This window comes from Rhinolophus hipposideros (genome assembly GCF_964194185.1).
Source record: "Rhinolophus hipposideros genome assembly, chromosome: 4".
Lineage (NCBI taxonomy): Eukaryota > Metazoa > Chordata > Mammalia > Chiroptera > Rhinolophidae > Rhinolophus > Rhinolophus hipposideros.
The window spans coordinates 28411538-28437188 of record NC_138050.1 but is presented as its reverse complement, the minus strand read 5'-3'; the positions used below and the strand labels follow the sequence as shown (position 1 = coordinate 28437188).

General features: G+C 34.2%; 1 protein-coding gene across 11 annotated transcripts in view; it reads right to left on the bottom strand.

Moving 5' to 3' along the window:
* TENM3 (teneurin transmembrane protein 3) overlaps positions 1-25651 on the bottom strand; it is a 955259-nt gene that overhangs the window by 176696 nt on the left and 752912 nt on the right. For all 11 annotated transcript variants that reach the window (XM_081046184.1, XM_081046189.1, XM_081046188.1 and 8 more), the window contains one exon: positions 5993-6230. In XM_081046184.1, coding sequence (XP_080902310.1) covers positions 5993-6230 — 238 coding nt within the window. The remainder of the gene's footprint in view (positions 1-5992; positions 6231-25651) is intronic.

Here is a 25651-nt window from a genome sequence, read left to right as displayed (position 1 = left end):
TTCTACCTACAAAAATTCACCTACTTTTTGAGTGACAGGAGCATTTAAAAAAAATTTTATTCTGGTAAGATCATGGTTTAGGCTTGGTTTACCTAACATAAAGGTAAATTTGTTATTTATTACTGTAAATATTCCAGTTAAGCCAAGTACTTTCCTTATCCGTTGGAGAGAAGAGAGCTATTTAAGAATAAAAGATATTTGTTCAAACTGAACTGTTAACCAATTAGGCTACCTTATCTTATGCAATGGCTATTATTATTATTATTATTATTATTATTATTATTATGTCAAACTTTTAAAACATTTATGGAGTACTAATCATGTGCCAGGGGCTTTATTTACATTATTTCACTTAATATAACACTATTTTGAGTAGATATTATTGCATTGAAATTGACCTAAGATTTCAATAATTTGTAGATGATTATATAGATAGTTTAAGTGATACTTCTAGGATTAAAAACCAAATCTATCTGACTATAAAGCCCACACTCTTCTCATGATGCTAAACTGTGTTTGTATTTCTACGACATCTTCTAGGTTTTATTCAGGAATAGCTATCAATATTGAATGCTGGGAATGACTCATTTTAATTATCGGCCTGATGCCTGCTAAACAACCAAGTTGAGGCTGTAGCATTACATCTGGTTAATAAAATCTCATATTTAAAAATCATGCTTTTGCTTTCACTTATCTTAGTAATCATCTTTGACTCTATCTCATACTTTATTTTAGAATGAGGTCTGTATTTCAATATAAGAGAATGGTTTTGGAAACCAAATTGTAATGCTGCTAGAGATATATGGATGTTCATTCTTTGAACAAATTCAGGACCAAATTTTAACTCTGTTTTACGCTTTAGTGAATATATGATTTACCTTCAAATCTAACATTTTACATTGAAAAAATTAAATTTGAACTTTTTGAAAAAAATTTCATTCATTATGCTGACTTCAATATATGCTCCTTCTTATTCTCTTGATATTGTGAGAAGAAAATAAAGACAAATATTTTTGTATTATTTCAGGAGTTACAAATTTTGGTGGCCAACAGAAGCTTTTTCTGTGAAGGAGATGACGAAGGGTTAAGTATTTGCTATGAGTTGGCAATAGAAACTAGAAAAGTTCAAGTTGGGACTTACACCTATATTCAACTAATGGCTGCTTTTCTACTGCCTCTCTCACTTGATCTGTATCTTATTATTTCTTTAGGTATAAGATAATACGGGCTTCAAAGCAACTTTACTCTTGGGAATAAAACTTAGTAGGGCAACCATATTTAATAAACCATATGTCCCTCTTTGCCCAGGGCAGTCTCAGTTTATGCCTGTAGTTCCAGTGCAATTATTCTTATTCCCCTTTCATTCGCAAATTGTCCTGATTTGAGATAAATTATAAGGTCACCATAGAGCATAGTTATCAAATTAGGACTACGATAGCTTCCTGAATTATCCTCCTGACAAGAATTTGTAAGCCTCAAGTTGAAATGAACCTTAAATATAAACACCTCTTAGCAAATCTTTATATATCATATGTCCCTCTTCCTCTTTGTTCCTATTACTCTTACTAATGCACACACATCCCTTTACTGGCCTTTTAAGAAATACCATAAGTTATGAAAGGTGAAATATTTCAAAAGATCAAGGGTCCCATTGATTTTACCATTTACAAGTATGTAATTTTAAATGAGTTTTCAGGGGTTTTTATTTTGCTGTTGCTTGTTTTCTACAAATGGAGATGGTGAGACTCTCAAAGATCAATTAAAAATTTCTTAGCTTGCCCAGGTCCAATTTTGAAGTTTGTGTCCCATAACCTTAACTTCTTCATTTTTGCATCGCTTTTCCATATTCTGTGATATTCTCTTTCCTCATCAGTGCCTTTGAGCGTACTTTTAATCAAATAGTATGACATTAGTCAGTAATCATTATGTGTACTTCCCAGCGATATTTTACTTAATATTTCCAATTATGGAGGATCTTACTACTTAGTATCTTGCTAAAGGTAGTTGGTTATCAGCATGTAGGTGGAGGTACAATTTTTCAATTGCCAAGTTTTGCCCTGGTGCTGTTAATGCCACGATGTGGCATTAGACCTCTAATTGGCAAGGCTGGCTCAGACCTGATGCTTGTAGGATTGTCTTGCCTTTCTGTAGCACTGTTTAGAGCGAAGATAAAAGAGGAGAAAAGACTATCTTAGTTTAGTAAATTACACCACTGTTTAGGTATTTTATGTTTTTAAAGATGTAGCAATTGATTTCACATTAAAGCAGCCTAGGACATGGTGATAGTTAAATTAAACATGCAATAATAAAAAGGTAATTTACTATGCAATTTCATACATTAATAATTAGCAAAGCATTACCGAATAATAGGTAAAAAGCTATGGGAACATAACTAATGAACTATCAATGCCAAAGTAGACTTCATAATAAAACAAGACTTTAATAAATGTTTTATTAAATGGCTACAAATGAACCATTTTGTTAACATCTAATAGGTAACTACAAGGCTACTTAATTCACATGTATAAATGAGGAACTCGCAGGCAATTAACTTTACAATTGCTGAAGGTCAGCAATCCTCAGTGAGAGTTACTGTACTATACCTTTAAGTGTTGTGCTTTACTGGGTCAAGTCCAAGCTTTTTCTCAGCTGCTCTACAGTCTAGCAGCAGCTATTATTATGCACTGCAACAGCTGAAGTATATAATATACAAAGGGGAAACTATAGGCTATCCAGTGACCTAACGGTGAAGTATAGAAAGCATAAGAAACAGTGAGCTCAAAGAAAAGAAATTTTAAGGAAAATTCTAAGCAAGTGTTGGTATTATATCTAGGCACTGATTGTTATATATAGGCTATGATGAGATAATAAAAATATGTTTATAAATTGCAAATGCTTATTTGGATCTTGATATGACTCTAGGAGATCTGAAACTCACTGGAGATGATAGATGAGAACTACTCTATTTACTGAGTAGAAATGTACAGTACACAACAATATTGTTTCCAAGCAGCAACAAATGTTAAATTCATTAGAGAAAGGAAATAAACATTTTTATGGAAGCAAGAAACTGCTGGTGAAAGAAATGCTTTTTAATAAATCAAAATGAAAGCTACACTGAAACAGACAGGACAAGGTAGAAAATCTTTTATGTCTTCTGTATCAATTTACATAAACCATAAGTCTACAAATTACTGAGGTTTTCATGGGTTTCTAGATACCAATTTGTAACCAACTACTATCAATATACATGCTGAAAGGAAAAAAGGGGAGGAGACAAAGAGAAAGAATAGAGATTCTTATCGCCACATAACTGAATTTCACACTTTAAAGTTTATATCCTTTAAAGGAAAGTTTCAGAACAGTGAGAATCAGTAAAATGAGTATATGTATAAATAGAAATAACTGTCAAAGATGAAACTATACACTAGATTAAAAACTCGTTAAAGGCAGACAAAGTCTAGATAAAGTTGTTAATATAGCTGAAACTGAGCCTGAGAATTATACTCAATAGGGAACCTTAACTAAAAAAGGAAAAATCAATGATAAATAAGACTGGTTCTTCACCTCAAGAGTTCCAACCAAGTGATACTATTAAAGAAACCACAGAAGCACTGTATAAGTGTGGTGTGCGATTTTCACATCACTGCTTAGGTTGATTCACTGAGTACTGGCAAGGTGAAATGCCATGTCTTCTGATTAGCAGTCTTATAATATGTGAACATTGAAAAATGAGAAAATAACAAAACTGTACCACAGATTAAAATTTAAAAAAATTTTAAAAGTGATGTACAGTTTTTTAGATTCATTATTCTTTATATCTATATGAGATAATATCAACTGGTAGATTTTCTTCCTATGTCAACTCATAAAACTCTAAAATGTAATTCCATTGATAGTTCAACAACGGTATTGCTTTGAAATGGAATTTCAAATGGTATTGCTTGGATAGCACTCTGAGAGTGATTTCTTACATGGTCTGAATATAGAGAAATCAGCTACAATTTCACATACAGCTACAATGGGTTATTCTCTAAATAGCTACTTTCTTTCCTAATTTCCCATCAACCAAAATTCTTCAGTGCAATAGGAGGAATAACAAGAACACATTTTATTTTTCATCAAAATTATTCCAAATATCTTCACTAGAAGACATGGCTTCAAGGAATAACAGCAATTCTCCTTGCAATTGACACTCACAGTTTTTGAGGCTTGGTGCTATATACAACTTCCCTAAAATTAAACACATTTCGGATGACTTAACTTGACATATTTCATAAATATTTGTCAAAACAATTATTGTCAACTACAATGCAATTATCCATATTCAATTTGATGACTCAACTATAAAATTACTTTTTTTCCTAACACATTTTTTTGCAAATGACAATAATGAATCAATGTTGATTAGTTGTTCAGTGTGTGCTAATTAATTATACTGGATAAATTTAGCTCTGTGCTAAAAACCATAGAGGGAAAATCTGTATAAAAGATTCTGTCTTATGTGAAGAAATTTGCTGTTTGTCTACTTTTCCTGTATTTCCTCTTTTTAATTTCTTTCAGAAGGGTGCTCAGTAATACAAAATAAACAATAAAACTCAATTACTCTTGGCCAACACTGCAGAGAAAAAGACAAGAATACTTTGGAACCTTGTTTTTAGGTAAAGAGTAAAAAGAAAAGACAGAAAGATTTTTACTGTTGACAACTAACTATGAGGACCTCCTGCTGGCTCCTCCTCAGGGCAAACTGGGTTTAGATCATGCATTTAATGGCCAAAAAATAAATAGCAATGTATTCACTGTGAGACCCGTTTCTTCATCCAGAAGCTAGTTTACATGTTGACATTGCCCGGGGGGTGTACAGGACAGGGCATTTTAGGGGATATTCTCCAATGAGTCCAGAGCCCTTATTTTTTGGCTTTTTGGGGATGACGATCCTTCTCTGAGCCTAATAGAAGCGTAAGGCAGGGTAGAAATAATTACTAATGAGTATGGTCAGGGAATGTTGCTGCAAAGGGGCCAAGAAGAGAGCAGTGAGATAGGACACTACACTCTTTTCTTGTGTAACACATGATATGAAGGAGACACTAATCGTTGAGGTCTGTCCAAAGAAAGAAGATACAACTTTTTGTACCCAGAGATATTTAATAATGAAATGGATTAGCTTACAACAGCTCTTACTGATCTCTCAGTATGAGCAGGTTGTCACCTGTGGGCCAACCTTTGCCAGAGTCCTATTTTAAGAAGCTCAGGGAAACACCAGTATGTGTATAGCAAAAGAGCATTAAGCTGGTGAAGCCTCCTGAAGACGGAGAGAAGCCACCATATAGAAATGGGAAAAAATTATTTTGAAAGTTGTAGATTACTAGTTACATGGTTACAACCAGAGGATGGAAGTTTCAGAAAGGAAGATTTTAGTTCATCATAAGGAAGATTCCTAACAGAATTATCTAAGAATGAGTGGAATGAATGCTGATAAGGAACTAAATTCTTTTTCCTTAAAGGAAAGAATGCTAAAAGGAACTTCAGAGAGTAGGTCCATCCCCCTCATCCTGTAAGAAACTGAAATATGCTTAAGGAACAGTCACCGGACTTGTGCTAAAGTATCATCCCTGGGAGTCCACTATGATTTTATAATGGCACAGTGCTGTCTGTGGCAGTGGGATATTTAGCACCAAGTATATGCTAGACATGTTCCTAGAACGGTGGGACTGAGAATCATGTTTTACACCTCTATCCTTTCTCTACATGTCTAAGAAAAAACTAGCAGTAAGGGAAAGTTCATTGGTCCAGCAATCAAAGAATTACCAGTAACCTGGAATTGTTCTTTGACAAGACAAAACACAGAATATATAAGTGTGATAAATTTCTCTTAGTAGGAAAAGTGTTGGACGAGCTTATCTTTAAATTGTATTGACTACTGTAGGGTATGCAGGTACGTTGTGCGATCCTAATAATGAAGGGATCTGAAAGTCTCACATCTAGGAGTTACCTGCTTTCCAGTGGTACATTACTGCCAAGGACCCAGCTGTCCTGCAGCTGGACGGACTCGGGTGTGGTTTGCAGCTCGGCGGGCAAAGCAGCCGGCGGGGCCGGACTCTGGTTCCTTCTATTCGTCAGGGAGTTTCTATTGAGAGAAGTGATGGATGGATGATGCTGTGCAGAGTGTTGCTTTTGGGAAGGTGGCAGAGGCTGCAGGGTGGACTGGCCTTGGTTGTTTGCAGGTTGCTCTGAAAAAAGAAAGAAAAATCATTACATATTTATGGATGTGTACATACACACCTATACGTACTACCAATTTCATGGGGATCTGCTGTAGGTGAATTAGAATTAAAAACTGCATATAAATCCGTAATCTAATAAATTTGCATATTATTCTATTAAGCGGGTGTTCAGTGACATTCTCTAAGAGCAAGTTTACCCTTGATACACAAAGTTCTAATTAATATACAACAGATGGTAAAATTGCTTTTGGTTTTAATTTGTTTCAGATTTTTTTTTTTTCATCTGGTTTTATTAACACCTACAGAAAACAGCATCTGACAGCTCCCCTAACGTGCCTGTAGAGTTCAGCTTTTTTTGACAAACCAACCCTGAAATTAAATGGGTAATTTCAGTAGAACAGAAAGGTTTTTGAAATGCATATAATCCCTATAATTATTTAATGGAATTTTTGTAAGCTTTATTTAACTGCAATAAATTATTACAAGCTAGTTGCTAAACAGCAGTAGGCTACTCTATTTAGTGCATTCCAAATAAGGCAGATCTGCACTGTGATCCACTAATAGACACTAAGTATTCTTTAGCAGAAGGTCACTCTGTGAAGCAGATGTTGTTTCATGGATATTTAACAGACTGAATCACATCTGATTACAACGTCAGAAGACTCATATACTTAATGACCGTTACATCCATTAGAACACACACAGAACAGATTTTCCAATTTCACAGTATGCAGTAGAAGTACATTTTGGAGTAAGTCATAGGTGACCAGAGCGACTCATGCCACTATGTCAGTCGTCCAAAAGTTCTGTTTTAAACCAGACTCATAAAGGATCCAGCAACTTCAAAATATAAACACAGTGCTAGATGGTAACCATGAAAAAAAATTCCCTAAAGCTAAGAAGTCATGAGGTAAAGTTCATAAGTTATTGTAATATCGGAGACCTACTTTTCAATCTCTACTTTTACCTAGTTTTGGACGTACTACAATTCACAAATACTACATTTTAGCAAACAGATGATTTCTTAAGTCAATGCCAAACTTATTATAGTTCCATACACAAAACATGTCAATTTTGACTAAACGCAGTTCAAAGTGCAATATAATTTTTAAAGTGATGTATTAAATCACGCTATTAATGTAAATGAACCTATTAAAAGAGACTAGGAAACACAGGGACTATCTTTCATCTACAATGTGAACTCCAGCAGTGATTGTTAAGCCAAATAATACAGTCTAACCTTGTAATTCTAGTTACATTAAATGAATACAGGATATGTAATAGTTCGAATACGTATTATCAAATCTCTTTACAGAGTACAACAATTAACTTCTCTCATAGCATATAATATCAGTAATTACTGCATGTTTCTAGTGGTCTCTAATTATCCGTATCATACCGTTTAACAACTGATAATTTCTTACTCTTGCAATGAAGGACAGATCTATCACCTAAATATATGAAATATAAGCTGTTTCCTTGCACAGTCCTTATTCTTGAAGATTCCCATGCTAGAAAATACAGATATCTTGCTCTGTCCATTGCTTTGGTGCTCATGAATGTGATGTGTCTAAATCTCAGTTAAATTGAAATTAGCTTTTGAGGGAACGGCAGGGTTAACACAGCACATAGTTTTAATGGTGCAAGAAAAAAAAATGCAACTAACAGTTTAAAATTCAGGGGAGGTTTATGCTTCAGGTACATAAAATCATTATTTAGCTTTGTCCTCCCCACCATCAGTGCATATGATTAGAATCTCTATGGATATCTTCAAGGAACATTTCAAGAAGGTGCTTATAGGACCATATAATAAGCTACAGTTATGAGGGCCTAGACTAGATTGGTGTTGATGGAAAATAAATAAAGAGAGAAACATTTCAAAGGGAAAAGTATTAAGATTGTGCCTGAGAAAAAAGTAGAGGCATGGGTCAGATGGCTGTTTTTAAGCACGGCACCGGGAAAGAGTGGTATTATATTATATATGTCACATAGAATAATTATACATTAGATATTATACTAGGTAGAGGAAAGTACTGAATGACAGAAGTCAGAAAACCAAATTTAATTCCTAACTCTGGCAGACATCACGACAATGATCCTCAGTTTTTTCATCTGTAATATGGAAATATAATTGCCCCATCTATGTAGATATTAGTGCAATCTAAGGATTTGATGAATTGCGCTCATTCATTCATTTATTCATGCACTTAAGTCTTTCATCCTACAAACATTTATCAAACCTCTAGATTCCAAGGGTATGCTATCAGTAGGTAAAAGCACTATGTAAATTATAAAATGTTATGGATATTAAGATTGCTATTGAAAATTAAATGATTTTAAGATCTATTATCATCACACATTGCAATATGTTAAATTTAAGATTCTTAATCTTAAAACAAATCAAACATAAACAGTGGGAAGAGGCTTCCATTTAAGGTTTCAAAAATAAGTAGTGCTGCTGTGGCTTTCTCTAGGTTCACTCATCCATTCAGCAAACATTTATTGAAAATTCACAATGTACAAGACATCATGCAAAGATCCATGCTCTTTCCAGCTGTCTGCCAAGGATATTTCAGTATAGTGTGTTCCGTCTGCTGGACCTCATTTGATTTGACTATGTAATCAGGAGATCTACCAATAGGACAAATCCAGATAATAACAACTAAGGTCAATCTAAAAGTTGATGGAACAAATAAATGTGATGGAACAGAGTCTGAGTGAGATGAGTTGGATGGCCAGAAATTTAAATTCTGCAGTAGATCACAAACAGAAGCGAAATCTGAGGATTCAGCAAGCGGTCAAGAAAATGCTAGTTCTAGAATATTGGGCTTATAAGATATAAAAGTAGTTGGAATATGTATTTACCTATATCAACTTATTCAAGATAGAATAAGTTTACAAGGATAAAAAGATAAAATAAAATGAAAAATAATCAGAAAGGAAGATAGAGTAACAGAAAAGCTGAAAGTGGGAAAGGTAAGATAAAGCCAGATATGACATTAGTGGACAAAATGCCTACTGCGTCATTGTATATATATATTTTAAAGTAGGATGCAAATCTGGTTCTAAATTATCTCGTTGCCAACACAAAGAGAAAACATGATCAGTTCCATGATTTGGAGTCTTTTCAAGATCAAAAAGTTTGCTTAGAAAAGTATAGCTATCACGGTACTGAGAACACAGAGAAGATTCTCTTTGAAGTCCTCATAGGAAGCACAACTGGATACCCAGCGAAAGTTTCATGACTAATTTTCATGAAACAGAGAACAGGGTCTTGGAGACAAGCACTGAGAATCTAACACAGGGGGACAGATCCATACCACAGCCACCAGCACATCAACCAGAGCCTTTGCTCTATGCTAACCCATGGAATAAGGTTTTGTACAGACTTGAGAAAAAGTTTTGGATATAATGACTCTGAGATACAGATGGGACAATTAGACTTTACAGAGTCACGAGGTTTAATGCTCCTGAAACACAGCTCTGAACATGTTAATTTATTCCTGGAAACTTCCAAATGGCTTCCCAGTGCCTATAAAACATACAATGAACTCCAAAGGTGAACGTTATACTTGCTCAAAGATAGCCCCCCAAATATTTTTGCAAAAGTTTCCCCATGAATCCTCTTCATGTATCTTTGTGCCAGTCAAGCCTGTCCCCACTATATCCCTCTCACCTTTCCACTTATGCATAGTAGCTTCTATCCAGAAAGAAACTTTTCTCCATCTTTCTATATCCAAATCCTACAGATTTCAAGCTCTAAAAAAGACTATTTCTATTTCACCAAGTAGAAATTACCGTGTTTCCCTGAAAATAAGACTTAGCCAGACAATCAGCTCTAATGCATCTTTTGGAGCAAAAATTAATATAAGACCCGGTCTTATAGTAAAATAAGACCGGTAGTATCATATATCATATATCATATCATATCATATCATATCATCTATCATATTATATCATATCATATCACTATTATAGTAAAATAAGACCAGGTCTTAATTTTTGCTTCAAAAGATGCATTGGAGCTGATTGTCTGGCTCGGTCTTATTTTCGGGGAAACACAGTAGTTATTTCTTCTGAGTCTTCTTGTTTCACCTGTTCCTTTTTTCACAGTTCTTTTTACTTTCCCCTCTGTATTACAACTATTGTATAGGTGGGTCTCTTGTGCCTTGTTAGAGTCTCTATGGGTAAGATTCACGTCTAATTCACTTTTGAACCCCTAAGGACGGCACACGGATGGATACTCAATAAGTATTTGTTGAATGAATGATGATTTGTGAAGAAGTTAATGTAGAGAATGTTGAAGTGATCAAAAATGGAGTCTGCCTACACCGCTTTTAATTGTAAGGTAATTTACAAACATGTCTTATTTCTCCAACTAAACAGATACTGAAAGGCAGGGACTCTAACTTAAATTTCTTTGGAGTTTTCAGTACCTTTACTGCAGTGTTTCCCCGAAAATAAGATGTAGATGGACCATCAGCTCTAATGCATCTTTTGGACCAAAAATTAATATAAGACCCGGTCTTATTTTAAGTATAATTATATAAATATAATTATATTATACTGGGTCTTACATAAGACCCGGTCTTATATTAAAATAAGACTCCACTCCAGAAATAAGATACTCACTCCAGAAACTGGTCTTGGGAATATTTCATTGGAATCATGGCAGATGTTCCAATATTTAAAATCTGCCTTTGAAGATGTATAAATAATGGAAAGATTATATAACATATATACAATACATAAAATGTAATTATATAAGATATGAGATAACATATGAAATATATATTGTAGTTTACTAAATACAGTATGTTTTCCTTGTATTTTAAAGCTTATGACTATAAATGCTCAAAATTAGATATTTTAGAGAAGGTATAGGTTATTTTGTCAAAATATCCTTCCCCACCTTTAAAAAAACATTGGGGGCACTGCATTTACTGGAAATTATATATTATACTTAACCAGCGCCTTTACTCAGGTCACTGCCTTTTTTCAAGTTTCTACTGCTCATATAACTTTCATGACAGCCTAACTGTTGCTGGTTTGGTTTCATAAACTGAACTGAAATTATAGCAGATATTTTAAAAAACTCACATTTTATTATTAAATATTAGATGGATAAGACTTTGGTCATTTTGCTCAGCCCTTTACCATCACACAATGTAGCTCTTCACCAGTGTCACTGACAGCTGTCACCTTACCTGTCAGCATGGGGTAGTAGCTTGAGGATGGTACAGACTGAATAAAGTGTGCTGACCATTAGATCACGAAAGTGGGAGGAGCCACAGAAGCTACTTGACAGTGGGGTAGATGTCAGTTTAAGCAACTTATAAAACCCCAATTCCAAGAAAACGTAGGGCATATTAACTAACTCTGCAGCAAGGAAGAAAAGAAACTTTTAATAACTTTTCCTGGATAGCGACTCTCTGCTGTTATGAATCAGTGAGGTGAAAGGTGCCCCAGAGACAAATGACAGTAAAATGGGGTATTTGTGTCTCAAGGGATATTTTCCTGAATGAGTTAGACAACTCTCCGAGCTTCATTTATTTTATTGTGCTTATTTAAAGGACCTAAAAGATACAGTGCTTGACATACAGTAAGTGCTAAATGGTAACTTATTAATGGTTAGGAAACAAACAACTCCCTTCAGGGCAGAACATCATGAGTAAAAGAGCCATGTCAGCAACTAATACCATTATCACAAGAAGTAAGAGCACACAATCAAATATGTCTGAAGAGAAAATGTTTTTCCTTTAACAGGTGAGAAAACAAGAATCAGAAATGTCATAGGAATCGAAAACAAACAAATGTCGTGCCATTCCCACAGAAAAGGGAATTTGCTTTCATAGTTGTGAGGTTAGTCTGAGTTTCTTTTCCCCATTTAGTATGACCACTGAATCATTTCAAGAATTAAAAAAAAAAAAAAAGAACACCTGGTTTTTGAACATATCTGGGCCTATTTTCTTGTTTGAATTTTTTAAATTAAAAGCCTAGACTACTGGCAGCTTCCAGAATGCTATCAGCTCCTGCCCCTGTCTGGTCACAGCTCTGGGCTGCGGTCTTCCGGGAGCAGAGTGGAAATGGACTTTCAAACAGGAAAGCTGGGAGAGAAAATAATCCCTGCTGGGAGATGAAAATACCTTTGTGTGAGTGTATGTCTGCATTTGTCTGCGTGGGCCTCTGTTCACCAGGGAGAAACTGACAGGTGAGTGTGAGATGAGAGGTGAGGAGGAAAATGGGGCTGGAAACTGCTTTGAGCAGGGTGTCCCAAGGCTACTCCAACTGCTTTGTCCCACCCACTTCCTTCACTATTCTGTCCTACTCTTCCTTGCCTAGATCTCAGTTGTGGGCTGGCTGCAAATGTCCCCAGGGAAGAAGTACTCTAATTTAGCAGGCAGACAGAAGGTAGAGGCTGATACCTGTGCCGCTTTAAAACAATGGTTTGCAGTTTGAGTCAAGTCTGCTAACAAAAGACGAATGGGGGATGGGGCGATAGAGCGAGGGAGTTGGAGGGAGGGTAGGAAGGGGAGAGGTAAGGGGGTGGTGGAGAGAGAAACACAAAAGAACAAAACCGCTTTTTAACTTGACCAAACTGAGAAGTGTAACACAAAACACCTATTAGGCATTCATCTGCCTGTAGCTTGCTTACTGTTGGATGCTAACAGCAGCAAGTTGAACAAACGAATAAACTCAGGTTCCTGCCCTCTAAGTCTACAATATGATACTAGACCCTGTAGGACTAGACAAACATTTAGGAGCCAAGCCCATTTACCGGTGATTAGCAAAGGTGGGTTAAAGCCTTTGTTGCTGCGTCATAAAACCGATTCATTCTCACTTCCTTCCTGGCTATGTCTTTACCTCCTCTTACCTGTCTCAAACAAAATGTAAGATTTTTTTTTCCCCCAAAACTTAAAAAGAAAAATCTTTCTTAAAACAGGTCACCAAAACAAAACATATACAACTCTTTTTGTTGTATATTTTAATATTAGTTCTAACTATAGTGACCAGAATTTGGAGAGAATGTTCCCAGTGTACAAGTACAAAATCATTGTTAGCTTTTGATTTTGAAAATCACAATCTAATTCTTGGATTTAGCTTAATCTTTTGTTCCATTATCAACTAGCTTGGTGACCTTACTAAGGAAACTGCTTTCAAGGAAAACTGCTTTCCCTTGATTTTTTAATGGTAAATTTAGGTAACAACATCTCCATCTGGCTACCTTTCAGAACCTATTAGGAAAGATGCATAATACATTCAACACTGTTTATGACATTGAAAATAGTAAATTATATATAAAAGTGTCTCTTTTGCCCAGAAAAATCACATATATATATAGTAGACATTTAGTTGTCATTAACTCCCTATGAAGAAAAAAATTAAGCGGTGAGAATTTTCCTTATAAATGGGGAAATGAGTTAAGGAAAGATGTGATTTTCATAAGACCATAACTCAGTGAAACTCATATTAGAACAAAAAAAAATTTAGATATTCAGGATGCTTTCTCCTCCTCTCCTTCCCTACCTGACCTCTCATATACAATATTAATGAGGTAACCACGTAAAATGATATAATGGAAATTGGAAAAGAAAGACTTCACCTCATTCAGAAAATCACGTTCACACAAACTTACTCCTCTGGTTCATTATTTTATCTAGTGAAGTATTTGAAAGCACATATCTCTGCAAGCCTTTGGTTAAAATATGGTGCTGTGTAAAAACTTACACCACAAATTAGCTGTCACTTAAGCATTTCAAATAGTACATGCAAATGAAATGAAAATTTCAAAAATGTGCTTTAAAAACCATAAAATCCTATATAAGTAAACAATATTGTTCCTATCACCTTCACCATCAGACAACTGATCGTAAGGCTATTTATATAAAGACATTAGGGTATGAAAACCCTTGAGATAAATAAGATGTAAAAGGAAGATTTGTACCGACCAGAGGACCAGACGGTAGTATTTAAGTGAGCACAGATGAATTGATTTATTGTACTTATTGAGTTAATGAGAATTTGGTTTAGTTTCTTTAGGGTCATTCTTTGAAATGAGGATTAGAAGAAATCATCAAAGTATGAATCTTTAAATCTTTGCATTCTCTTGTTTCTTTGAGAGCCCACTATACTCTATATTTCAAGCCATGTGGCAACCTAGATAACCTGTCAACGCCACTGGTATAAAATACCCAGAATCGCTGGGTGAAATATAATACATATCTTTTGGATTAATTCATTTAGTGTAGCTATTGATTGTCTAATACTTGCCCTCCTCTGTTCCAGGCATTGAGAATACAGCAGTGAACAAAACAGCCAACAATCGCAGTGCACCATTGGAACTTATATTTTAGGGTACTATAACTGAATTGGGAAGAAAGGATGGGCCAGTAATAGAGGGGGGATAAAAATGTTGAGAGCATCAGGGCTGGCAAGATCTGCCAGTCTCTGTAGCTATTTTAATACACAAGGAAGAATTAAGAGAGAATGCCTCAATTGTTACTGAGATCGTACATAAGGTCTAGCTCTTTGAAGTGCTACACCCCCAGTGTAAGAGTAGACTTAAAAAAAATCTCCTCATTGCAAATGGAACAATAAGGAATGTTACTGTGTTGTCTTAAGCTCTGGATGGGGAACAAAACAACTCCTGCAAATTTAACCACTGGCCTGGGCTTCTCTGGAGAGTATGAGGTTGAAACTTACACTATCAACAGAGTTCTGGAAGACCAGGCCAAGAAATTAATATAAAAAGTGGTCCTGGGGCACCTGGCAGAAGCAAATGCAAAACTTCTTTAAAAGAATATGCTCTCAACCAAGTCAAATAGAATTTCCACAGATAAAACTCTGTTTTCAATAAATTTACAGTATAAAATTACAAAGTTTAAGAGGAAACAATCCACAGTGAGCCAAATGCTACACACAAAATAAACAGCAGGGATTTTTATCTTCCCCCAAACTTCAGATGATCAGATAAAACTATAGTAAGTTTAGAACGATTAAGTACTTAAGAAAATTAAAAACATAATAAGACATCATGCAAAAATAAGCGGCAGTTTTAAAAAAGAAAAATGTGTGCAAATATGAAAAATGCAGCCACCGAAGTTAGAAACTTACTGGATCATTTAAACAGTGTATTAGACACAACAGTAGAGAGTACTGGTGAATTGGAAAAGAAACCTGGGAAAATCATTCAGGTGGCATCAGAAAAATCAAGCATGCTTAAATATGAAGGAGTAAAGACAAGAGAGATATAATGGGAAAGCTCACTATTCCCCCAATAAGAGTTCCAGAAAGCAAGAATAGCATTTTCTTTAGAGCTATTTAAACAGCTTTTTTTCAAAGTTCCTAATACCACACTTATGGCTATGAAATGAAATGATATAGAACATAAACTTACTCATCTCTTTCTCATTTCGTATAAATTATCACTGCTTTTCTTTTTTGTTATTACATGACAGCTTTTTTTTTTTTAACTTGTTTTATTTAAAAGGAAATTTCTTTAAAATGGCAATAACCTTTCTTTGAAGATATTCTGGCTTCTATGGCTGCTGCACAAAAGTGCGTAATCTATACTGTCAAGCACCTTAACCTATTTTAGTAGGTCGAAAGAAATGTAATTGGCTATCTTTTGCTTATTAAAATACCTCACCTTTTAATGTGCTTAATGCTATTAATGCCACAAACAAATTACTCTCTCTCTATTGACGCTTTTAGTTTTGCATAATTATTTCTTACAGAAACATACATAAAACTTACCTATTATACACGAATAAAAATACCTTTAAAATGTTTCAGTGTATTTTTCAGGATATTCTACCCATTAAAAATATTTTTACCTGAGTAAGCAAAAGGGGAGAAGCTATCTCAATCTTGACAATAAAATTGTTGGCAATCAATAAACACTTTTCTCTCCTCTCACATTACCTAATGAGCATTAGATTTTTGCACAATTTTTGTTAATTTTAAATAGATATATGATATGATATAAATGAAACACATATTTGAATATAGATAAGGACAGGCAAGAGGCAACTAAAAACTCTTACAATGTGACAATTGCCTTATAAAGAATAAGAAAAGCAAACAATATTCCAAATAATAATTTCCAATTTTTCATATTCTTTATCAGAAAGTAAATGTCTGGTATAGAATACAGAACCAGGAAAGGACACAGAAGACAGGATTGAGCATTTGCTTTGATTAACTAAATGTAATCACATATAAATCAAGTAACTTTTTTGGGTCTTGGTTTTTCTGTTCTGTAAAAAATAGTGGTTGGGGGTGGGGTGTACGGTAGGGTCATGCAATGAATTTTAAAGTTTTTTAGCTTTAAAATTCTCTTGATTTCTTGTTATACATAATATTTTCTGAAACAAATTAGCTGTGCTATAAATATTAAAAATTTAAGGTAATTTAAAAAACTCATCATATTATCTGAAGTTACACATATAAAACATTTAAGGGATAAGGAGTAAAAAAATAGTTTATTTTCAATGTAAATAGTATGAAAACTCCACCATATTAATTCATGCCATAAATACCCTACCATATTATTTTGTTATAACTATTAAAATATTTTATTTTTAAAATAAACCACACTATATTATCTTATGTTGTAGACAGTAAACTCTTAAGGTACATAGAGTGAAAATCATTTTATATCAATTTTAAATTTACTTCCAATTTCAATATTAAAATTGCTTATGAAACTAAGTATGTAAAAAGATAAGACGAAACTTTTAAATGTAAAATAAAATTAACCTGTTTTTAAAAAAGTTTTGATGACAATTGATACATTTTAAAAATTACAATGAATCAATTTTAGGAAAAGAGATTTTGCCTACTTTCCCTGAACCTTTTTGTAATTCTTATTTTTAAATATTTCAGCAACTATAGAAGAAATAAATGATCTGAGAACACACAAAAATTACCCAGCAACCCTGCTGATCTTGTTTCCCCCCCAAAATATAAACTTTGCCATTGATTTTTTTCCCCTAACATATAATTTGATACCATATTTGTCTGTAAATGTCGTACATTTAAATATAATCAGATTTTTTTAAGTTTCCTTCCAATCATATTATGGCCTCTTGCAGAGATGTGTGTTGTCACAAACATGAAATATTATGTAGATGCAACAGACTTCAATGGAACCCATGCATCTTTTCCACTCTTGCCATGTGCAGTGAGGGTGATCTGTTGAGTGGAAACCATGTAATGATGCTCTTGGATTAAAAGGGAAATAGGGTCATAGTTGAAGCTGACACATGCACACTGCTGAATTCCCTTCTCTATCATTAGTAATTTTGGGGTAAGTGTTTCTGTGTGTATAACTCTAAAAGCCTCTTCCAAATATATATATGCTCCTTTAGAGTCCGTTTCTGGTGAGGGCTCTCTTACTGGCTTGTAGACAGCTGCCTTCTCCCTGTGTCCTCACATGGTGCAGAGAGAGAGCAAGGGAGTTCTTTGGTGCCTTATATAATAAGAATTAATTCTATCAAATCAAGGTCTACTCTTAGGATCTCATTAAAACTTAATTATGTCTTTAGAGATTTCATTTCCAGACACAGTCACACGGGGAGTTAGGGCTTCAACAGATGAATTTTAGGGGAAACAAAGATTCAGTCCATAACACCTGTGTTTAAACTCTCTGAAATTTAATAACTGTGTAACTTTCAGCAAATCAACTTCATATTCTAAATTCTCCAATTCTTCCTCTGTAAAATGGGGATAATAATCACTCCTCTACATACGTGTTGTGAGTATTAAAAGAGATAATATATATTAAAGTGTTTTTATAAATTGTGAAGTGCTACTTTAACATAAGGTCTTATTTTCCAGACTTTTCCCATTTATTCAAATAAAGCATTAAAATTCTTTTACCATATAGTTTTTTTTTAGGGCCAAAGACATTTATGTGTGAGTATACCCACAAAATAATTTTTTTCTATGGGAAGTCTTTAAAAACATACTATATTAATTTCTAAATTTATAAAGGTAAATATACACTCAATTCTCAAAAACGTCTCTTAATATCATTTAGAGTGTTTACTTAGGATAATATATTACTAGCACAAAAGATGGAAAGAATGTACATTTTTATAGAAATAATTCCCTGTGCATGTAGGGTGGCTGGCTGAAATTTGCTTCAGTCCTGTACACTGAACTCACATGTTTTAGGTATTGAAAGTGTATCTTTGCATTTAAAGCAACACACTAGAAAATGATGCTCCCACCGAAACACATGAAAATGTAAAGATGAATGAAACAACTTTATGTTTTATGGCATTTACTTTGAAAATCTGATTAAGATAGATGTCTTTAGCGCATAATTCTTCAATGTCACGTTGTCATAGTTCCCATCAGCAAGATGTTTTAAAGGCTTTCGATTAATATTGCATGCCAGAACTGAAATTACATCCTTTGTCGTTTAGTTCTTAATGGTGCAAGTGATATCTATCAAGTAGTGTTTTATGAAGCGTGTGTGATTTTTATTGCAGGCTGTTTTCACAAATCTTTTTCAGGTTTCAGAAAGACTGCTCAGGGTTTACAATAAATATGCCCTTCCATTGCAAATCATGATGCTTCTTAAAACTAAGGTGAAACTTGTATTATTAGAATTTACTTATCAATAAAAACATTTTCCACTTGAATCCATTGCATTCTCATTTGCACAGTCTTAATACATTTGCCTTTACCCAAATATTTTAGTAAATTACTTTATTATAATATAATCAAACTATGTGCCAAATACAAATAGCTCACAAAACTTTCATCAGTTACCATGTATATTATCTTCCTAGTAAGAAAAATATGTTGTATATGGATATAGTGTATCCTAACTATTGAATGCTGACTGGGTTTATGCTGCAAAAATATATGACTTATTTTAAAAATATAATTACTAATTTATGCTTATTTTTAAGAGGACTCTAGTATCCTGACATTAATTTCAAAATTTCTGAATCTCAAACACAAATATAAATCATTTTCATTTATTAATCACCCAGAATCATAATAGAGTCTTACTTATATATAAATTAAGAGGATAAAAGTGAAAAAAAAGAAAATTCTTATGTCTGATAGTTTTTCTTTGCTTTGAACATAAATCAACTTATTCAGGTCCTGGCTCTATCACTAATGTATTCTACTCTTTCAGTTTTGGTTCCTTTTATCTGTAAAATGAGGTGATAGATTATAATTTCTACAGTCTTTTTTCAGTTTATAGAGAAAAATCCATTAATTCTATAGAGTTTTTTAAGAGAGAGAGTGCGTGCGTGCGTGCGTGCGTACGTACGTACATACACACAGTTTAAAGCCCTGGCTGCTAATTTTAAGTCTCAAGTGTTGTTACACTTTATCACTTTTCATTTTATAAAATATAAATCTACCTAAGATAAAACAGCTGACCAAAATCATAAAAGACAAAAGCCAGGGTCTTATTCTGGGATGTGTCTCCATAGTTGATGTAAGATAAAGCTGACTACATCTCTCTTGAGTTAGCTGTGATCTGTAGGGATCTCACAGACATGTGGCTTTGGCCAAGTATATGTCTATTATAAGGGAGAATAAAAATATTAACATTAAGATCGACATTCTTATCCAGCATTGCCCTGCACATTCATCTTGTTTGGATAATTGCACATTAAAAATTAGAGTCTACTTATCTGGTTCTACACATTAGGGAATAATGCACATGGAAAAGGTTTTTCAAATTCTAATTCCCCGTGGCAGATCACTGCAATTCTCATTAATTTTATAAGGAAGAGCTTGCCTCTCCTTCAATGTTTACTTGAATTTTTTCTGCTGTGTGTGGTTCACTGAAGGAATGGCAACAGTTCACTTTAAAAACATTCTCTCCATTAGCTAGAATCGATTTTTTAAAGCATTCCAACACGTCCATATCCAGTCTATAACAATTCCTTTAACCCCTGACACTCAAAAATACTGTGTGCTTAAATATGATGCTCTTCTCTAAAACAAAACAACAAAAAAGGAAAATTAAAGAAAGGAAAAAAGGAACTACTGTACATGTTTTCCTCTTTTTTTTTTTTTTTGCTAGCTATAATTAAATACCAAGTAATTCCACAAAGAAATTACTAAAAATCTAAAAAGAAATTACTAAAAGTCTAATTTCAATATAACTTCGTTGATTCCAAGTGTAAGATGGGGAGGGCTGTGTAATAGAGGGAGGAATCCACACAATAAATTTACACTCATTAAAGCTTTCAAAACTCATTATGCTCTGTGCTCAACACACATTATTTTATATACTCTCACAGCCACCTTAAGTTTTCAGTATTTATTCCTATTTCACAAGCAGGGGGAAAAAAGTTCACAGAAATTGAGAACTCTGGCATTGGCCACAGAATACGACTCCAAAACCTTCCATACTAATTTCTATGGAAATAATAATTATAATTTTTGTTAGTTTTGATTCAGGCATGTTGCCAAAAAGAAAATGAAGAGGATATGTTATCTTTAAGACAGTACTACAGAAATTTCATTTTAAATTGAAGACAGGCTCGTGTTCTACTGAGTCTGGGGTCAGCGTGGCATTAGTAAAGGCCAGAGTAGAGAGGACAACACAGCAGGCATAACAGAACTCATTGATTATAGGGAAATTGTTGCACTTTAGATGGGGAATACAGATGAAAAATAATTTGGATGTTATCTTCCAGTTTTATGTGTTTAATATTATTTAATATATGGGCAGGGTTTTGTTCTCACTTTTTAATTTTCTGAAGCCAGTTCATCTCTTTCGTATGCTAAGAAACAAAAATATATTTTAGGTTAAAAAAATCTCTAAAAATAATAATTTTAAAAAATACAAGGTCCTAGACATTATTCCTTTTCTTCTTGTTCTTATAATACATCTTAGGGTTGGCAAGTTATTTTACAAACTCACAATAGTTGTTAATGTAAGCATAAAATATTTTCCCTAGTGTTCTTGAGGGATTACTAGTTATCAAATCAAACAATACTACAAAGCACAATCCCATAGGCTCATCTTTGATTATCACCAGAAATTTAAAGACAAATATTTGAGACAGCATTATTAAAAGTTAATGGCCTCTGGCTTAGAAAACACTATTAACTCTTTATTTTCTTACTTTGATCATGTACTGCTCTGTTGATATTTTTGTGCAGGCATCAAAATAAGGTCAACTGCACATATTATATTCAAAACAAAATAATATCTGCTTTCGTAATAATTTCTTACATCTTATCTTATGTTAAAACACTGGGTACTTTTAATTTTTTAAAATCTACACGTTATAGAGTATTAGAAAAGCATGAAAGTATAATTTATAATAACATGTTTAGTAATTGGCTCTTTGCATGTCAATACAATTAAATGTAGCACCCTTTAAATACATAAATTGACTTAAAAAATATTCACCAAAATCAAGTGACAAAGACAGAGGCAATTAAATGATTACTCAAGCAAAGTAGAACGTATTCTAACAAAGAGTGCTAATTAACTTTCAAACAACGAATATGGTGAAATCCAAGTTATACACAACACATTACTGCACGCATAAAAATGAAAAGTGACCTCAGAAACACTCTTTACATTGAAAAACGTATCACATAATTAGCAATCAAAGCTGAATCATCACGTTTAGCAATAAACATTTTGCCCTGGCACTGAGTTAAAGCAGGCAAGCTCCTCGAAGAAGATGTGATGTCTGCCAGCACTTCATTCATGCTAGTTGCTCACCAAGACTAGCCTAATGAAAACACTTTCTGATTTCAAGGCAGGTCAGAAATATGAAGATTTATAACTGGGCACATCTAATGGAGCTGTCAAAAAGGGAAGTTACACTCACAATGAAACGGTCACATCATGATCTAATTTTCATCCTGATTGAAAAAAAAAATCTTTGTGAAGAACCCTGGAAATGTTGTTGCAAGAAGCGACTCACAATAAAAAAGGAAGGGAAAGGAAAAAACAGAGCTCAGGAAGGGTTCTTTCTACAAAGAATTACAGCTGAGGTCAGAGACAACGCGGTGCACAAAGAGATCGTGAGTTTAGTATAGTACCTTCCGTTAAGTGCTTTATTCCCCTTTCATTTAGAATGTAGAGGAGTCAGAACAAGACAAAAGACAAGGAAAGAACCAAACTTCCAAAATAGCATTGCACTACATTATTAATAGTGTCACACTAAGAGAAATGACAGCTCTCAAAAGAGTACTTTTGTCTCTACTTACTTTAATTAAACTCTCTAAGTTTTAAAGTGAACTTGAACCTCTTTAAGGAAAAAAAATCAAGACTGATTATAAGATTTGATATCTGCCTTCTAATGGTCCCCAACCATAGTTATGTCCTATTTAAGGAAACAGCAGCAGTTAAAACAAACCTCAACATCATGCAATTTTATCAGAAGAACCAAGATTTCATCTGCTGCCCCTCTGCCTTCTCACAGGTAAATTAGTTCCCAGTGTGTCTCATCCTTTGCAGCAGATACCGATTTATTAAATTTAAATAGAGAATTACTACAACAAAATTATACTACTATGAACGTTTCAATGAACTTTCTTTATACCAGAGTACCATAAAAACTGTTCTTTAAAATAAACTAATGGGATTTTAAAAAATCACTGTAAAGTATGATCTCTGAAAATTAATGTAGATAAAACATCTGTATTGGAGGGAAAATACAAGTTTTTCAAATCTGTGGATACAATTCTAAAAATCCATTGTAGCCCACGTAATGCCACTATTCTTCTAAAACACCTCAAAGGAACACCTCTTTGTCTTCTCTATATAAACTGTCAATCTGCCCAAAACGAAGTTTATCATCCTCCTTCTATACACTCTGCCTAACCCATCTCCTCTATCTTAACCCTTTCCCTTTTCCAATGAAATCACCATTTTCTATTCAAAAGTTTTTTTTTTTCATAAATTTATTTATTAGTTTCAGGTGTACAAAACAAGGTAATACTTAGACGTTCATCATCCATATCCCTCACACTGTGAACCCCCCTCCCCCCATCCACCATCCCTCCGACCCCACACCGAACAAAAGTTTGATGATGCTTCTGACTTTCACTCTCTTTGATCCTTTATATTTGATCACAAAGTTTGTTGTTAGTTTATTCAAAATATCCCTGGTTATGTCCCTTCCCCCAGATTACCATGGCATCACCCGATATATAGTTCCTTATTAGCCCTTCTTCTCTTTCTCTCATTTATTAAATAAAATCCTTGTCTGTTGACTAGGGAGAAGCCCTGCAGAAAAAACAGTATGCTGACATCTTTGCCTATTGACTCCATTCTATCCTGCATACAAATGACAACTTTGTTTTCATAAATTTATTCTCCTTCTTGAACCAACAATGGTTCACTGCTGCCAAGCCACAGTCCACATTTTATTTACCCAATAATGTTCAAGTACTGTGGAAAGTCAGAAGAAGACAGGTTTATTGGCTTCCAGGAGCTTATGCTCTTTTTGGAGACAGGACTTACATCCCTGAAGCAGCTAGAACACATATTCCATGCAAGTACAAAAAAAAAAGCAAAGCATTCAAACTGTATGAAGAAAGTGCACAAGGAAACATTTGCTTTGTGCAGGGATAGACTGGAAGGCTAACCTTTAGCTCAACTTTGGAGAGAGAATTTAGGGCAGTCAAGCAGCAATCATAAAGAAGTCTGGGCGTGAGCAGCTACAGTTGTTTGGAAAGCAAGCTGAGAGAGAGTTCTGGATGGACAAAGTGGGGCCAACTGATGGCTTTAGACTCCAAGTGGAAGACTTTGTACTTGACTCGGTAAGCCACAAAGGTTCCTTGGAAGGGATTTATTATGAGAACAGAAGTCGGAGGAAGATTGACCTGGCTGTTCTTCCAGGTTACAAGGATCTTGTGACTGCAATTTGCCTGGGAATTGATGACCAACATTTGAAGCGTGGAAGCTGAGCAGGCTCATTTGGTAATAGTTCATTCATTCATTCCACAAATATGTACGGAATACCAACCATAGCATGAGAGCTATATTAGTTTAAACAATAGTAAATTAGCTTTTACTTATGGCTTAGAAATGTTTCCATATTAGGATATTTTCGTGAGATATCTTGTAAATGTAAAGATAATTGAAGCTGGAAAAAGGACGTGCTATTATTTATGTGCATGATAACCACTGTTATAGATTTTAAAGCAAAATAAATAACTCAAATTTATATGTTTTCTTCCAGGTTCATTAAGTTTTCTATATTGTTAATACAGTAGATCTACTTGATTGTTGATGACTCCATTGCTATTTCTGAAACTAACTATTACAGCTTCCTAAGTAACCTACTGAAGGGGTAAAAATTCCCTTTAGATATTCATTCCAAACTTCATTATAACACTACTGCAGAAGGGAGTCAGCATTTAATATCTTTAGAAATACCTCCTGGGCTGATATCACACCCAATTCTAAAGTGTAAGACACAATTATCTCCTTCAGATATTTATGAATTGTTTCATTCATACAACACATAAACACTGAACTCCTAAAGTATTTTAGGTACTCACCAGGTACTAGTAATTCAATGATGAGTTAAACAGATACTTTTGTCTGACTCCAAAGCTTTTTTCCTACTACACTATATTGCCCTCCCACTCTTGGGTATACAAACACACAAACAGATTAAACATTATCTTATAAAAAAATCTAAGACATAAAGTATGCTCACATAAGGCTTTTCTGATAAAATAATGCTTGTTGTCTTGAGGAATGCATATTTCAGGCAGAGAAGCAAGCCTTCAGGACAACTGGGAAAGAGGCAAAAGCATGGAGGTGAGATGGAGTACCATGAAGTAATCGTTCAGACAGGCTGGAGCATAAAGAGTGTGGGTAGATGTTGGGATATGGCAGAAAAAAGGCAAATGGGATAGGAAATGAAGTTGGAAAGATAGGGAGGAAAATATTTTGACGGTGTTGTATTTAGACTGCAGAATTCAAATATTACTGTAATAGCAACAGGGAGCTAGTGAATGGTTTTAAGGAAATGAAGGTCAGAGATGCATTTTATGAAGATTACTCAGGCAGCAGCATAGAGGATGGATTGTGTGTGTGTGTGTGTGTGTGTGTGTGTATCTGTGTGTGTGTGTATATATACGGTATTTGGGTGAGTGGTGGGTGATGAAAGTTAGTAGGTATTTGCAGTATTGTATTGAGCACATAATTGAAAGCCCTGGCAATGGGGATGAAGATGGAAGCTCAGATTCAAAAGTAATTAAGAGATAAACTGATTACTTTTAACAACAGATTAAATGAAGGGCAGGGTAAAAGAGAGGGATGTACATAGAGTTTTCAAAATATTTTCAGAAATATCTTTCATCTTTTAAAATTACTTAAAAATCATGAGATTTCATCATATTAACCTTAATCCTATTTAGCTCTAATCACAATAATCATTCTGGAAATCCATATAGGATTGCTT